Raw genomic sequence first — 17709 nt, 5'->3', positions numbered from 1 at the left:
AGGTATCTAAAACTATTCACTTGTTCTATTTTCTCCCCTCCTACTTTTATATTTGACACAGACCCCTTCGTTCCAATCATCATGGCTTTTGTCTTTCTAACATTTATTTTCATCCCATATTCTTCAAAGCCCTTTCTCATTTGTTCTAACATTTTATTGATTTTCTTTTCAGATTCTGCAAGAAGCGCCATATCGTCTGCAAATCTTATGCATCTAATCATTGTACCTCCTACCGAAATGCCATCATCATCATGTAGGCTCTTTTTCACTATCTCTTCTAGATAGACATTAAATAGTGTTGGCGAGAGGCAGCATCCTTGTCGAACTCCCCTTTATATACAGATGGCTCTAAATCACGTGACTGTGTCGGTTCGGGTTTCAACGATTCTTTTCTCAATCAATATTTCAGTTTCAAATTACCCTTTTCTACTACTATCTTTCAAGTAGAAGCTTACTCTGTAGCTGCTGCTCTCAGTCATTCTCTTCAACATTCTTATTTTTAGTATGTCTTTTACAGATTCCAGATCCCTCCTTTCCGCATTACAAGCATACCCTTGATCTACAACTGACCGTAGTATTTTAGAGATTAAATCGTTGGTAGCACAACATACCACTCATGGCTTTTCTACTTTCTTTTTATTAGTGAAATGTTACGTGGGTGTCTTTCGCAATGACTCAGCAGACCGCGGTGCACGTGTTGGCAGTTTTTTTGGTCACCCGATTTCTCTTAAATTCAGTCCCTCCTCTTATTGCTTCCTTTCCATCTCTCGTCATCTACAGCGTTGGGAACATTATAACTCTTCAAAGTCCTACAGCTAATTGGTACTGGCATCATCTTTCCCCTCTAATCACCCTTCCTTGGTTTGTTTCCACCTCCCTCTCTACCTTTCATATTCATATCTTACCCCAACTCCGTCTTTATGTCGGAACTACTCCAGTTCGCATTTATCACCTCCATCAATGTCTCTCTGCCCGCTGGGATTGTCGAGCAGACATCGAAGGTAATCATTTGTTTTTTTATGTCCTCTCTACTTCCCATATCGTTCCTAGTTCTAGTCTCTCTTTTATACAACATCTTGGATGCCATTCTCTTCACGGCACCCATTTCTCTCTTCAATTTTTTCTCTTTTATCTTTCTAAAAATCGCATGTTTCCCTGCAGTTCATAGTCCTCTATCTTGTCTGATGCTTTGCTCTTAATTTTCAAAGAGTTTATTCCCTCCCCAATTTGATCTTTCTTCCATTTTTGTTGTTACCTCTGAAGGTTACCAATAGGTCTTGTTCAAGACAGTGGCAACTTTCTCCTTCCTTTCTAACGCACCACTAGTGTGGTGAATAAATGTGGATGAAAAAACAGTTTTTTTTGTTATTAAAAACAGTATAGATTCTGAAACAATTAGTTCGACAGTGGCCATTACGGGGAGTGCCTCGTGTGTGTTGGTACCAGGGTTGCCAACCATACGATAATTTATCGTGATATACGATAATTTAAGCCTTAGTACGATATACGATAATGCCCTTGCGATAATAGGTGAATATACGATAATTTTAGAACGTAAACTTTTTAGCAGTTTTTGAATGTGCAAATAAATTGTAGGTGTGTATTAACGAATTATAAAACACACATTTTAACAGTCATTCTCGCCAAAATAAATCAATAACGATTGGAGAATTGGTAACCCTGCATTCCTGCATCCATCACATTTACGTGGAGGTGGCAATATTGTTTGTTCATGATAGATGGCTCTATTATTCGCTCACATGAATGTTAGGGCCTTTGTTTGGATGTGAAAAACAAAAAAGTTAGAATCGTTCTGTGGCAAGTGAAATTACGTATCACGTAATTACTTTGCGTAATTAAGTATGATAAAGATAGTGACACCGATGTGGAGTTCGAAACTGAAGATTACTATATAAGTTTATTATTTATTATTGCTATTATTAGTAGTGTTATACTTGTTTATACAATTATCACGCCTATATTGAATATACGATAATTTTTTGTAATATACGATAATTTTAAGGACGAAAATCGATAATTTTGTTCTTCGTGGTTGGCAACGCTGGTTGGTACTCTGTGAGGAAGAGAGTTGAGTGGGATCTCCTATACATCTACGCTACACTTACACTTTATTTTACATTTACACGTACATACATCCCCTTCTTTTTCTACTCTTTGTTCACTTTCCTCTAACATTATGTTCTGTTCAACTCGACTTTCAGCTCTCTTTCAGTGTCCGACTTCTTTCCCGATTTTGACCTTTTTCCCGATTGTGTCCTTTCTTCCCAATTGTGTCCAGTATTTTATTCAATTTTGTTCCTGAATCATAAATCCTCCGTACACATTTGACAATTTTGCAGTCGTAGCATACATGAGTACCGAGTTGGTGTACCTACCTATTTGACCGGTAATGGTCTACGACAAGACAAGATAAGAAATTATTATTTAATTATCTTTTAAATTGTGTATGACAATATGTGGATGTTTGATTCTTAATATAAATATTTTTTTGTATAAACTAATGTAACAATCTAATGAATGAGAAGTGATGGTGGACGGACTGATTCAGTTATTAAAATCAAGACTAAAATAAAGACTTGTAATAATTTGTGTTTAAGTAAGTACATTACTGGATTAAAGTAAAGTAAAGGGTTATAGTTAAGGAGCCGTACTTCCCATTTAGGGAAGGACGAGAAACGCCATACTTTCAGGAATTATTCATTGACTATCTAGGATGTTAAAAAGTAGGTAATAGACTGAGTTCTTGCCCTTGTACTTAGGGTGTTTAGGTAGTGCAGCAGTAAGATGTATCCTCGTGCACGGGAGATGAGAAGTAGCTGTTCTTAAGTAAAGTTTTAATTTTTTCTTTGTAATCGTTTTTATTTATTATTATTTTTCTTATTTCGCTTTATCCACTGTGTTACCTAGACATAGAATCCAATGCAAGTGGATTATACGGATCCAAAGATATCTAAAATTTAGGAAAGAAATTTGTCATAGTATTTTAACAGAGTAGTGTGTAAACAATAAAAATGTGGTTTGTTCTTACCTGTGAGATGCATATGTAGCAGAAAATACTGAAACTCGAACCTGGTATGCACTTATTCTTCCATATGTAAGTAATGACTGATGGACACTTTTGAATATTTACAGAATAAATTAATAACAATATTGTAATAGACTAGTATGCAAACATTGGAAGTACGTTGTGTTGTTACTAGTGATGGGTAAATCATATTGATGGGCAGTGGGAATATTCCCGGTGGGAAGGAATTTAAAAACGGGAATATTCCCGGTTTTTTTCCCTGGCCTATAAATTCCCGGGAAGGAATTTATTTCCATTTCTTTATTTTATCTTCCAAATTATAAGAACCATATGACTAGTTACTTTAATTTAATATATTATGATTTACTTCTAGGTTTTAAAGAATTTTGAAGTTAAAAAATTTAAAATTATTTGTCGGTATTTTATATAACTAATAATATAATTTTTTAAGTTCCATTTCCATTTGCACTAAAAAGTAAGGTAATTGTTTAGAATTGGGAGGACAAAACTAGCAAAAAGTAGGATGATTTACGGAAGAAATGAGTTGATAGTGATGTTCAAATAGTCAAGAAAGTATCGAACACATTTTTTTAGGGCAGTAGGGGATTTATACAAAACGGAAAGGTAAGTATAAGTGATTTATGTGAGAAAAGAAATTGAATTATTGGTAACGAAGATAGAAAACAACGTGCCATGCGGGGCTCTAACCCGCCTTCATTCGCTAACGCTCGCTCTGCAACGTTGTCTGAATTTAATGTTGGTAACGTAATTTAACGTAAGAAACCATAAAACAACCGCATCGGAATAGAATATCGCAAAAAAGTAGGTGTAAAAGCTGGCCGCCAATGCTAAAGAACAGCCAAAATTAGCAAAGTACTAATTTACAAATGACGAAAAGGAACCATTTTCTAAAGTAATTTAGAATTATGTAGAAATAGAGATGAAGTACTATTAATAAACCCTGAACCACCATTAGTAATAGACGTCGGTCTGTCTCCTTTGTCTGACTCGAATTTCTGAAGAACAGCTCGGACTTCTTTTACATGTGAATTAACGTATGGAATTTCGAAAAATAGGTAGAATGAAAGGTCGTATATGGCAATGTTACGTTCTAAAATATAAAGATAAGTAAGTATCTTGCAAATTTTGTGAACATAAGTATGTATGCGCAAATGTTGATAAATTGGTGAGACATGTATCTTCTAGCATTTACCCAACCTATTTGGTTTATAACATTTATAAATTTAATGTGTATAATATCATTAGTAGACTCAAGTAGAGCAAATCCACTTACATATAAATTTAAACTGTTACTATATAATTTACTATATAATTTTTCACACATATTTAATTGATAGAACATATTGTAAATAAATATGCATTTATGCGTACTCCCTAAACATAATAAAGTGTTAATAAAGTAACATAGTACCGTTCAGAATATAAATTTTAAAGAATCCGCTGTGGACAACAGTAATCATATGCTGTGATATAAAAACTAATTCAACTTTGAAATCATAATATAGTAATAGAATGCAATTTTCTTTCTGATTGAACATAAATTCCCGGATAAATTCCCATTTTGGGAATCTTCCCAGGGAATATTCCCGAAAAATATCTTCCCGGGAATTTACCCATCACTAGTAAATCCCCGGGAAGATATTTTTCGGGAATGTTCCGTGGGAATATTCCCGGGAAGATTCCCAAAAATGGGAATTTATGTACAATCACAAAGAAAGTTGCATTCTACTACTATATTATGATTTCACAGATAAATTCGTTTTTATATCACGGTATGTTATTACTGTTGTCCCCAGAGGAGTCTTTAAAATTTATATTCTGAACGATGTTATTTTATTAATATTCTATTATATTTAGAGAGTACGCATAAATTGATATTTATTTACAATATGTCCTATGAATGTAAATGTGTTTCAAAAATGGTATAGCAAGTCCACATACTTCTAAACCGCTAAAAAATTTAAATTTATATGTAAGTGGCTTTTCTAAACTTGACTCTACTACTGATATTGTAAACATATTAAATTTTTAAATGTCAAACAATTTTGTCAACATTTGCGCATAAATATGTATGTTCACAATTTTCACAAGATACTTTCTTATCTTTATAATTTTACATGTAACGACCTTTCTTGCTGCCCATTTTTCGAAATTTCATGCGTTAATTCACATGTAAGAGAAGTCCGAGTGCCTCTTCAGAAATTCAGTCTGAGAGAAGAGACAGACCGACGTCTATTACTAACGGTAGTTCAGGGTTTATTAATAGTACTTCATATCTATTTCTACATAATTCTACATTACTTTACAAAATGATTCCTTTTCATCATTTGTAAATTAGTACTTTGCTAATTTTTGCTATTGTTTAGCATTGGGGAGCCAGCTTTTGCACATACCTTTATGCAGATGTTCTATTCGATGCGGTTGTTTTAGGGTTTCATATGTTAAATTACGTTACCAACATTAAATTCAGAAAGCATTGCAGAGTGAGCGTTAGCGAGTGAAGACGGGTTAGAGCCCCGCATGGCACGTTCTTTTTTTTACTTTCGTTACCAACAATTCACTTTCTTTTGTCACATAAATCACTTCCACTTACCTTTACGGTTTGTACAAATTTCCTACTGCCCTTAAAAAAAACTTTAAAAAAAACAAAAAAAACGATACTTTCTTGACTACTTGAACACCACTATCAACTCATTTACCTTATTTTTTTTTAGTGCAAATGGAAATGGAACCTAGAAAATCATATTGTTAGTTATATCAACTACAGTCAAAGAATTTTAAATTTTTTAACGTTCAAATTCTTTAAAACCTAGAAGTAAATCATAATATATTAAATTAAAGTAATTAGTCTTATGGTTATTATAATTTGAAAGATAAAGTAAACAAATGGAAATAAATTCCTTCCCGGGTATATATAGGCCAGGGAAAAAACCCGGGAATATTCCCATTTTTTAAATTCCTTCCCATCGGGAATATTCTCACTGCCCATCACTAGTTGCTACGTCCGAAACGGATTTGTACTTTGAAAAACAAAAATCGAAATCAAACATGCTATACACATTATGCTTTATGTCGCCATTGAACGTAGTGAATAGTGTGAAGAAAGAATGTATATGCGAAGATAAAGAGTTAACAAGCTGAAGAAGCCAAACCATTGAAGTGATGGTAAAGTTTTCACAAATTTTTAAACTTGATACAAATCGTCAGCATGAAAGAGTAGTAAGATGTGGAAATCTGTAAAACATAAGTACGGTGTCTTTTTTTTATTATTATTTTGTTATGTTTTTCAGATTTGTAATTGAAAGTATAACTGAAGTAGCCAATCACATGTCATTTTATCGTGAAGGAAGTGGTTTCTCTGAATCCTTGTGTACGCTTATAACTATCAGTTAAATTTTATAATTTTCTTCCTATATTTTTAAGAGAACTTCCATTTCTGGCTTTTAAAAAAGAAGTACAGAAATTACTTATTAATAATTGTATATATAGTGTTGAAGAATTTTTTGAGCTCAAAATTGATAGTTAAAATATTTGCATCTGTTATCCAGTGATCTTTGTTTATATTATGGTATATTATCTTATGTTTTATATGTAACCCTAAAAATTTCAACTTCTATTTTTGACGATTGTAATACATCTGACGTTCTCAGATGTTTCTGCATTAAATTTTATTATTATTATTATTATTATTATTATTATTATTATTATTATTATCGTCGCTGACGCGCCTGCACCCTACGAAAAGACCGAATCCCTACCTCTCGGGATTGGTTGCTGTTTTCGCACGATACCTCTTAAATTCAATCTGTACCTAGGAGTGCAAATGCACACCTAAAATGTGCTTCCTGAAGATACACAGAAAGAATGTAGACAAAAGGTGTATAATTTATGTATGGATCCGGATAATCAATCTCCACCTAGGATCGGTTAACTCATGGACCGTTTAACCTCCAAAATGGTAAATGTGAATTACATAAAATTTTATGGGTAAACTTTACAATGGCTGCATGTTCCTATTCTTTTGTTGGAACTACGAATTGCTTTCATTTAATTTTAACAAAATTAGTCCTTAACTTTCGTAACCGGAATGTACGCTTTGAAGGGGGTCCTACTTATCAAGGCGCAGCTGGAGGGTATATTGTAAAGTTAACTCAAGTTCACATTTATAGTGTATAGAAATATATGAGCGAGATACCTCGTTTAACAGCCGTAACTAACTTTGAGAAGAAAAGACTGGTCTTATTTTACTTGAGAAGTTAAATTTTATGTGTTAAGTTTTCCAGAATATAGTGTGGCCAAACTTGAATAGCAGTACTTCACGACCAATATCATTCAGGTCAAGGTTAGACAGGCCACAAAATAAATATTGAACAATTATATATATATATATATTTTTTTTTTAAATTTCCTCCTTATTTTCCTTCAAAACATTTGAATGAGCGACAAGACAATATCCTGCTTTGCATAGATGAGATTTAAGATAACATCAAAAGTAATTGTCCAAAAATTACAATTATTTTACGATTTGGGTAGAAGCACAGCGTTAAAAATATATGCCATAAGAAATATAGTTGAAATTTGCAAACCAATCTGTGTTTGGTACCCGGTAAGATAGCGCAAATGCTGTCTACCGATGCAAGGTAGTTCTAAGCGCCTGGCCCCTCGCGGGGCTAGGTCCAAAACCAGCAGGAGCTTCAGCGATTGTTACTAAATATGTGAAAGAATGTTAGGAACAAGAACACATTGCATATTATGCATATTCTGTATATGTATTTTTGTTAGAATTTATTATGTGTTTGTAACCTTTAATGGTGTAAAGATTCGCTACACATTTTTTGGCCTCACTACAGGACAGTACATCAATCACTAATTTGTACTGTGGAAATTCACATACTTATTTAATTTACTTTGCGATAATGTTTCAAACCAATCCCACAATATTCTTAAGATAAAGTAAACACCATAATACGATAAGAATACTGCTGAGAAAGACTTAAACTGAAGGACATAAATGAATCATGCTTGTTTGGCTGTGTAGTAAAGAGATACGCATTGGAAATCATCTGGAACCCGCTGTACTTGCTTACCGCTAACTAGCAACTGCAAATTGGGATTTTTTTTTTGCTCCACATGTTGACAGAGTATTAAGGCGTTGAAAGCAAAATGTTTTTTTATACTTTATTTTACTAGGCTTTAAGATATACATTATATATACTGACTGTATTAATGTTGATACATCCTTTCCGTGTTTGCTGTCTTTATAAGTTCCTTAAATATGCCGAAGTTCCTAAACTTACGCACTCTCGAGCTCTTACAGTGTCATAAACTTCGTCGTAATCTGAACGTAATAAATTAAAATGTGGCTTATTGTGACCATTTAGCACAAGTATATTCGCGATTTTTTTTTACGGCTAGTTGTTTTGATAACATAAAGATCTATAGATATGAGGGAGTGCTGTAGGTCATGGGTAGAGCGTTCATCTCCGGTGCTTGGGGTCCCTGATTTGATCCCAGCTCGCGCCGTGTAAACTTTGTGGTGGACAAACACCGTGCTCGTGTGTTTTCTCGGGGTTCTCCCGTTTCGTCCCACTTTCTTCATTCCAACATTTCATTTATTTCTGATCTTCACCGTCTCCTTTAGCCTAACCGGCGTACGCGTGGGACGTAAAGCTTAGATTTCATTTCATTTCAAATCTGTAGATAACTAATAGCATGCACCAAAAAAGGATTAAGTGCCGGTAAGTAGGTGCAGAAGATACGGAAAGTCTATTAAATTTTCTTGAAAGGAATGTTGAATCGGCGATTTTACTTGTAATTCATAGGCTAACCTAACTCTGTATAACTACAAATCCTAATAGAACACAATAACAGAAATGACAAAATTTTAACGTTCTTAAACCTTAATATTTTCAATATACTGTACATACAAATGTGCGAGTAAATGATACTCGAAAAGATTCTAGGGCAGTAGTTGCACCAAAATAATATTGTAATGTATCAAGTAACAAGATTTTCTTCATCTCTACACGTTCTAGTCTAAGATTTGCCTCTTCCGTAAAAGGATTTCTTTTCGTAAGGAGTATTTGATTTTAATCATACATTTTTATTGTACTGCTGGGTTGTGAGTATGAACCTTTGATGTGACATTTCCACAAAAGAATATAAGAAGTTGTGGTGCCGATCTAGAATCTCGTTCCATCTGTTCTTAAAATTTACAAAAGTAATATATTATTTTGTTCAACCGTGGGAAAAGTCGTTGAGAAATTACAATTCTCTTATTGGTTTATTTTTGTTCTTATTCTCAAAACTATTTGCTTAGGCTGTCAGAAATACGAATTACAGTTCTTTTTCACTATTTACTTATAAATGTAGTATCCGGGACATCTGCCATAAAAATCACAGTGTAAAACACATAAATCAACGTTTGCTAAGTGACCACTAACAAGCAAGAAATCTATTTAAGTGAGTCCGGGCAAGGATAATGTGTTAGGGTTGCCCTTGGTTTGACTGAGCAAAGCACGCGCATCAGCGATTGTGGATATGTACGTATCGGAGAAACGTGTAAATACACAATGTTCCTTGTGGTATTTATATCATTTTTGTCAAACAGTTTTATCGTTATGGATCGGAGGGTAGGTTAGTTAAACTAGTAGAATATCTTAGGTCAGTATGTTAGGTTATTCCGTGTACATTAAATATGCAAATACCTTAAAGTGACTTTAGCAGTGATACGAGTTCCTATAACACTTGTTTCACTCGTTTCACACTTTTAAATGTATACTTGTGAACTAAATTACAGCTTTACTGAACTGTGCTGAAATACGTGACAGAGTTAAGGATGCTGGTATTGCAGAAATGTTTGGTTAATAAGTTTGGTGTGTGTCCTTGTGTCCGGGATGGGGTACAGGTACCTCAATACTAAGTATGGAAGTAATCCCTCGTGTCATGGTTTTCTTTTTCCTAGGTGCAGAACCATATCTGTGCCAGTGAGCCGCCGCTGCGAAATTGTGATTGTCTTTAAAGAGAGAGAGGCATTTTGGTAAAGTACGATGTGCCTCTACCGTAATTAAAGCGACTCCCGTATTGCTTCGTGGATTTACCAGGAGGATAATTTAAGTTTTTTGGAGGGAGATCAAACGGTGACTAGGAAAGTGCTTATTCTTAATATCTGGGCAGCAAATTCTGATCCTAGTAGAAGGGAAGAAACTCCTTAGGATAAGAATATGTCATCAAACTTAAATGATGACTCAACCCGTGGCATTGTTCCGGTAGGAGATTGGGCAGTATCTCGACGTGTACGCGGTACTTCTACGCGGGAGGCTGTAGCCAGTGAGCGTATATAGATAGACAGTGCCAAAATTGTACAAGCCTCCCTCAACAATACCTGGAGCTACCGGGTTTGGTTGGACTCTGCCGGGCTATAGTCATAACATGGTATTCCGTAGTCTGTGCATCCCAGGAATCTGGGTAGCGGTAAGCATTGGCGGAAGACAGATTAGCTAACGTTCGGGCACCATTCATGCAGGACATGGGGAAACAGTTGCTAGCAGAACCGCTTCGATAAGTAGGTTAACTGATAGATACTCAGGGCTCCGGTCTGGCTCCACAGTGTGTGTATCCTACTTCTTAATGAATAGAACTTAAATCGCGATTGCGAGTCAAGGGACATACCTTGACGGTGCATTGTGTGCACGAGGACCAATAACTATCGAGGATACTAAAAGCACGGGCCGGGTGTATTTAAGCAGAACCTGGCCATTAATTCAGCTGTATAGCAGCAGCGTGTCTAAGAAGCGTGCTAAATGCGAAATTAGAACTCTCGATCTTTATATATATATATATATATATATATATATATATATATATATGATCTATTTAATGGATAACCTATATATATATATATATATATATATATATATAATATAATTTCAGTGAAAACCTGAAAAAGACAACTTAGCAAATTTAGAAGCATTGAATCATTTTTTGCCCTCAGAACAGCTCCCATGCAATGTACATTTGAGAAGCAATTTTAATCCATTACACCATTCCGCATATTACACAATTCCACGTCCAATACGTGAACCCTATGAGAAAGGATGAACCACAAAGATACCATAAGCATTGAATTATGTCCAAGTCTGGGGGTCTGGCCAGAAGAGGTGTTAATCTTCTTCCCGATGTTCCTCAAACCAGACTGGAACAGCTCCAGCTATATGAATGAACACATTTTAATCCTATAAAATAACGTTATTGTCCGAAAACATTTCGACCGTATCTTGCACATCGCTCCCTAAAATGGTGACATACGATCACGCGACTGGCGAATGTCAGTACAATACGTGCTGAAAAGAATACATTGTGACTGATAGCATCATAGACTCTACCATATTTCTGTGTTGGGTAGAGACATTTCGGGTCATACGTTTGTTCAGGTCATATGTTGTTAGTGTCATTCCTGTCTTACTGAAGCGTTACACGCAGTTTCATCCGTCTAACCTAACCCTGTAAATTTTTTATCACATTTATATTTAACTCACGGCGGAATGGGATTGTCGACACAGGCCCTGAAAGGTACTGCTTGTGTTCCTCTCTCACGTACACCGCAGTCGCAGAATGGTTCTTCATGACAATTCTCAATAATGCTCGGCAGGAACTGTCCTTAAGTCTGTCATCAGTTTGAGCATTGTCCGTTGTATATCCAACATACTGCCACTTTCTTCAGTCTCGCACCATATAAATGACCGCCAATAATTTGCCCCTTTTGGAAAGCAGAGAAGTCGCGTATTTTCTTCTATCATGGTTGCTCAGTTACTGTACAATGTCGTTCTATTATTCGTCACATACAGAGTTTTTCCTAACACAGAATCTGGCGATGTAGCTGCGGTCTGACTGTTTTAAACCCAGATATATGCAGTGTTTCCAATTGGAAGTGTTTAAATTAACTCTCTCTCTCTATATATATATACTTATAAATTTAATATATATCAATCGTAGTACCGCCCACGTGAACTTGAAAGTACACTGTCCGCAACAGTGAAATTATGTTCATATGTGGGAGAGAAATAGATAGCATAGTTGTTTTTTTTTTCATAGAAAACTTAAATACACACGATATTTTATGGCTATAGATGATTAATCCTTATGAAGATATTCCTCTTCTATAATTGAGATACTAGCTCGCTGTTTCGTTTTGTTCTAATTCACACAGTATTGATAGTATAAGTTGCTATATCCATATGTTATAAGATTAGGTGAGTTGATTTAATTTTTAATTTAACGTTTCTTTTAGTAGCGAAGATATATGAGATGGTTTTCCCTCACTTTAGTGAGAAGGTTTTGATTATAAAATAACAGATATTTCCATATATTTCATTCTACGAGGACTGATCAACCTAGACTCAGACTGATTATTGTACCGCAGTTTCCTTTGTTGCCGAATGCGGGCATGTTTGAAACTTCAAAGAGTTGTGTTTCATGTATACTCTCACTAGGTAGCAGCATTGTCGTATCGTTAGTTTTAAAGTACTCCGCTCTGTTTTAGACACAGCTTCCATTTCGACTCAGAACGTGGTGTCTATATGCATACAATGGATGTTATACGAGAAGAACTGTATGGAGCAATAAAGTTTTGTTTTCGCTTGAACCATACAGCTTCTGAAACATGCGAAAGGCTCTAGCAAACTTAAGGTGAAAGTGCATTACCTCTAGCAACAGTATTTTTGTGGTTTAAAAGATTCAAAGAAGGACTAGTTTCATGCGGTAAGCAAGGTGGACCTGGTGTTTCGGCCTCTGCTATGAGAGAAGGAAACATCAATAATACTTTCGTGATGGTCCGTGAGGAACGAAGGATAACATTACGTGAATTAAGTGAAGTGTTTAGAATTTCATATGGTAGTGTTTTTTAATAATGCACGATTACCTCCATATGTCCCATGTTTGTGGCCGTTGAGTACCGAAACTGTTCTGGTACCCAACACTGTTGCTCGAGGTAATGCAGCTTCACCGTAAGCGTGCTAGAGCTTTTCACATGTTTCAGTAGCTGTATGGTTCAATCGAAAAAAAAAACTTTATTGCTCCATACTGTTCTCGTTTAACCTCCATTGTATACACAGCATGTTGTGAGTCAAAATGGAAGCAATGTCTAAAACACAGTGAATTACACCCAACCTACTGACACGAGAATGCTGCCACCTGTTGAGCGTATACATGAAACACAACTCTTTGAAGTATCAAACGTGGTGGCATTCGGCAACAAAGTAAACTGCGGTACAATAATCAGTCTGTCTTTGTTGATCAATCCTTGTATTTTATTTGACATTGTGTTATCGGTACACCATGCTCTTGTAAAATATCACGGTTTTATGCGTTCCGAATGACTTGTCACGCAACGTCAATGTACGATGCGTGCATGTCTGTGTTGTGATCTGTAAAGTACTCGATTTTATGATTTATCACGGGTAATGTAGGAAGCAGCAGCTTTTTAATTTTGTGCTGTTTAGAGTGGGAGAGCTTGGATTTTCGAATGTCGTGAGTAATTGTTTTGTTGTTTATTGGTAACTGCGTACACTGAATTGGGCATTTAAATATAGAATTAGTGTGATTTTAATTATATTTCTGGAAGGACATCGATGAAAATGAAATTACGGAGGATTACGTCATTCCCAAAAGTTTCCTTGGTTTTGAGAATTGTAGGTCGCATGACATGGATTGTTCAATTAAGGATGTTCATATTGAGACAGAAAAAAATTAATAAATCAACGAAAAGGTGAGGAATGACAAAAAATTCTATGTTGGAAATGATAGACATAATATAATAAATTCAAAAGTGTTGCATAAATCGCTTAAGAATTCACAGAGAAGGGTTTTCATACCGTATTTGATTAAAATTTAGAATTTACACTTAAATTGAGATATTAGGTAGGTGGATGCCGTTAATTACATTTTTTCGATATATAATAAAAATAGATTCCGAAAATCGAATACAGACCTCTTTTATAGTAGCCAATTGAACTACTGCAATGATGATACAGGACTAGTGGGCATTTCTTAAAGTTGTCCGATAGAATTCAGAGCAACAAGTTAATCGTCGTATGTCTTAGAAATAAATCTTCCAGTAATGTGTTAAATACAATCTTTATTTTTTTTCTATTCGTCGCAATGTAGTTGTTATTCACAAGAGTATCTTAGTATGACATTCAATTATCTAGTTTGGTCTACACAAAATGCCACCCTGGTAGAATTTGGTACAGGTTAGGATACCCTGGTAGAATTTGAATAATTGAAAAGGTTATTTACCTGTATAGGCAGAAGAAATAGATTATTCCTCCTTAATTTTATGAAATGATACGTATCATTAGTGAAACTATATAGAATCGAAATAGTATATATACGTTACCGTCCTACATGTAATATTGTATCATTGGTATTATATTCTACTTATTCTACTTTGTTCTCTTCTCGGCCCATTTTTTCTTGGTTATAGAATACAAAAGATATTCTCATATCAATGCGACGTAACTTAAAAAAATGAAAATTGCACCCTAAAAATAGTAAGTTTCATATTTATTTAAAATTCTTTTATATGATATAATAATAAAGATTCTTCATTATTTTCAGGGAATTCAACTTGTGAAACAAATATAAAGGAGTGTTCTTATTTTTGAATAAGCAATAGTCTTCGTCGATAAACGTCAGATCGATCATATGAAGGCACATATAACCTCAAAGGATTCACAGCAGTAGTATAGATTAGAGCCACTGTACTTGCCGGCAGTATGAGAGGATATACTTTGCACACATTTGGACTTCAAGCAAAGCTTGTCAATTGAAATCAATGTCTTGAACTAAGCACTCGCTTATTAACAATTTTGCTAAAAAATTAAATTCTGGAAGTGGTATATAAATGGATACTCAAATAATACCTCGTATTTATAATAAAAAGTAGTGTTACAGAACTTTAATTCAAAAGTTGTATTTGATGTTTCACATGTTGGAGAGAACATAATAATATTAATATTTTTAATTAATATTCAAAATTTAAAAAATAATCCAGTACGTGAAAAACTTTACAACCCGAGATTCTGACAGGAGTTTCTTCCAGAAATCTGAATTAACAACATGACAGCAACTGTAGGAGGGAAACCTTATATTTACCAGCGTTGTAGCCAAGCTTTCTCCAATCAATCAACCTTAAATGAACATATACTAATTCATACTTCGCAAAAACCAGTAATTTGCAAGATATGTAGTAAGACCTTCTCACAAAGATCGGCGTTATACAGTCACATGGTAACTCATAAGTCAGAGAGAAAGCAGATTTGCAAAGAATGTGGCAAGGCTTTCTCTCGAAAAGATCATTTGAGCAGACACATGTTAACACATACGTTAGAGAAACCACATATTTGTGAACAATGTGGAAAGGCTTTCTCTCTAAAATCGACTTTAAAAAGTCACATGTCTACTCATACTTTAACGAAACAGTACAATTGCATTGAATGCGGTAAGTGTTTCTCTTCAAGTTCAAACTTATATACACACAGAAAAACTCATTCTTTAGAGAGACCATACAGTTGCCAACATTGTAACAAAGCTTTCTCTCAGAAAGTGACTCTAGCGAACCATATTCTAACTCATACTTTGGAGAAAGCACACGTGTGCCAGCAATGTTATAAAGCATTCTCCCGAAAATCATTGTTGCAAAATCATATGCTTTCTCATATGTGGAAAGAGCCACAGTTTTGTGAGCAGTGTGGCAAGTCTTTTTCCTACCAATCGACATTAAAAAAACATTTGCTAATTCATGCTTCAAACAAACGAAAAACAGAAATTTGCCAGCAGTGTAACAAGGCTTTCTCTCACAGGTCTAGTTTGAAAAAACACATGCTTAGTAGCCATACATTGGAGAAGACGCACATTTGCGTACAATGTGGTAAGGCTTTCTCGACGAAGTGGAAGTTATGTCAACACATGAAAACACATACATTAGAGAAACCATATAGTTGCGAGCTGTGTAATAAAGCTTTTTCCCAGAAATCAGTTTTGCGGAATCATATGGCAATCCATACAGTAGAGAAACAACATGTTTGCCAGCAGTGTTCCAAATGCTTCACCCGCAAATCACATTTAAATAGCCATATGTTAAATCATTTATCCGAGAGACCATACATTTGTGAAATGTGCTGCAAGTCGTTCTCGACCAAGAACAGCTTGGAAAAACATATTTTAACTCATACATTAGTAAAGCCACATGTTTGTCAACAATGTTTTAAGGCTTTTTCCCAAAAGTCGAACTTGAATACGCACATGCTGACCCATACATTAGAAAAGTCGCACACTTGCCAGCACTGTTCCAAATCTTTTTCACACAAATCTACCATGGAGAACCACATCCTAACGCACATATTGGAGAAGCCATATGTGTGCCAGCACTGTGCCCGGGCATTCACTCAAAGGTCACATTTAAATTTGCATATTCGAACGCATACCTTAGAGAAACCGTACAATTGTGACTATTGTAACAAGTCTTTCTCTGACAAATCTACCTTGAGGAAACACATTCTAACTCACACATTAGAGAAACCATACAAGTGCGAACAGTGTAACAAGGTTTTCTCTCAAATGTTAAATCTGAAAAAGCACAAACTAAGACACACAAATGTAAAGCTGCATGTTTGCAAAAAGTGCAGAAAGGTTTTCTCTCAAAAGTCACATATGAATGCGCACATGCACACTCACACCTTAAGGGAATCGTACGTTTGTGATGAGTGCGGAAGTACCTTCTCTCGGAAAGCAGATATAAAGAAACACATATCAACTCATACGTTTAGTGAGTTATGTGTTCGGCAGAGAGATGACACGGTTTCTTTTGAGAAACAAATTTTAGATCAATATATCCCGAGTGAGACATTGGAAAAACCATATATTTGCCAGATATGTCTGAAGGCTTTCACACAAAAACCACACCTTAGCATTCATGTAGTATTAAGTCACAAAACAGACAAAGACACTTGTGTCAGTAATGGTGAAAATATTTGTACTTAACCGATTTCCAAACCACAGGTGAAAATGTATATATGAAAGAATTTTGGAAGCAATTGGAAAAAATTCCAAGTACTATTATGCGTAAATGTAAAGATGATATAAAGCATTCTCCAAACTAGGTCACACTAAAAGGCATATTTTTATTTGTACACTAAAGTAACCAAATATGATTTGAAATGTAGCAAAGCTTTGATTGGTTGGTTTCGAAACAGATTTTCTTTGAAGAAGTTAGAAAAGGAAGTAAAAAAAAATTCTCGTACTGTAAGTTTTCCTCCAAAACATTTCAGAATTGTTTTTTAACACAAAGAATACAAGCTCTGGCATGTGTGGAATAGAGTTACGTACACTGTTTTTTATACAATATGTTGAAGATTAATCATTTTGGAAAATGTGGACAGCTTACCTTCATGTTAATTCATAAACAAGAGGAAACTTGTAAATCAGTAATGCAGAATTTAATCTGTACCCTAGAATGGGCACAGTCATGGCCAGAATGCTTGAAAACGTATCAATTTTCGAAAATGTACTTGTTAAAATATACACAGGAGCAATCAGTTACGAGGCTAGTGTAGATATACATTTACTAGAACTAGAATTTCATA

The 17709-nt window shown here is 35.0% G+C and overlaps 1 protein-coding gene across 1 annotated transcript; it reads left to right on the top strand.

Annotated features, from left to right (window-relative positions):
• Positions 1-2090: 2090 nt before the first annotated feature.
• LOC145674981 (uncharacterized) lies at positions 2091-17378 on the top strand. The gene is made up of 2 exons (XM_081745309.1): positions 2091-2617; positions 14684-17378. Exon 2 carries the CDS (start codon positions 15185-15187, stop codon positions 17105-17107), a length of 1923 nt encoding a protein of 640 aa, XP_081601435.1. The 5' UTR covers positions 2091-2617; positions 14684-15184; the 3' UTR covers positions 17108-17378.
• The last annotated feature ends 331 nt before the right edge of the window (positions 17379-17709 follow it).

This window comes from Thermobia domestica, chromosome 18 (genome assembly GCF_964235325.1).
Source record: "Thermobia domestica chromosome 18, izTheDome1.hap1.1, whole genome shotgun sequence".
Lineage (NCBI taxonomy): Eukaryota > Metazoa > Arthropoda > Insecta > Zygentoma > Lepismatidae > Thermobia > Thermobia domestica.
The sequence above is the reverse complement of the archived record's forward strand: the minus strand, read 5'-3'. Positions and strand labels throughout refer to the sequence as shown.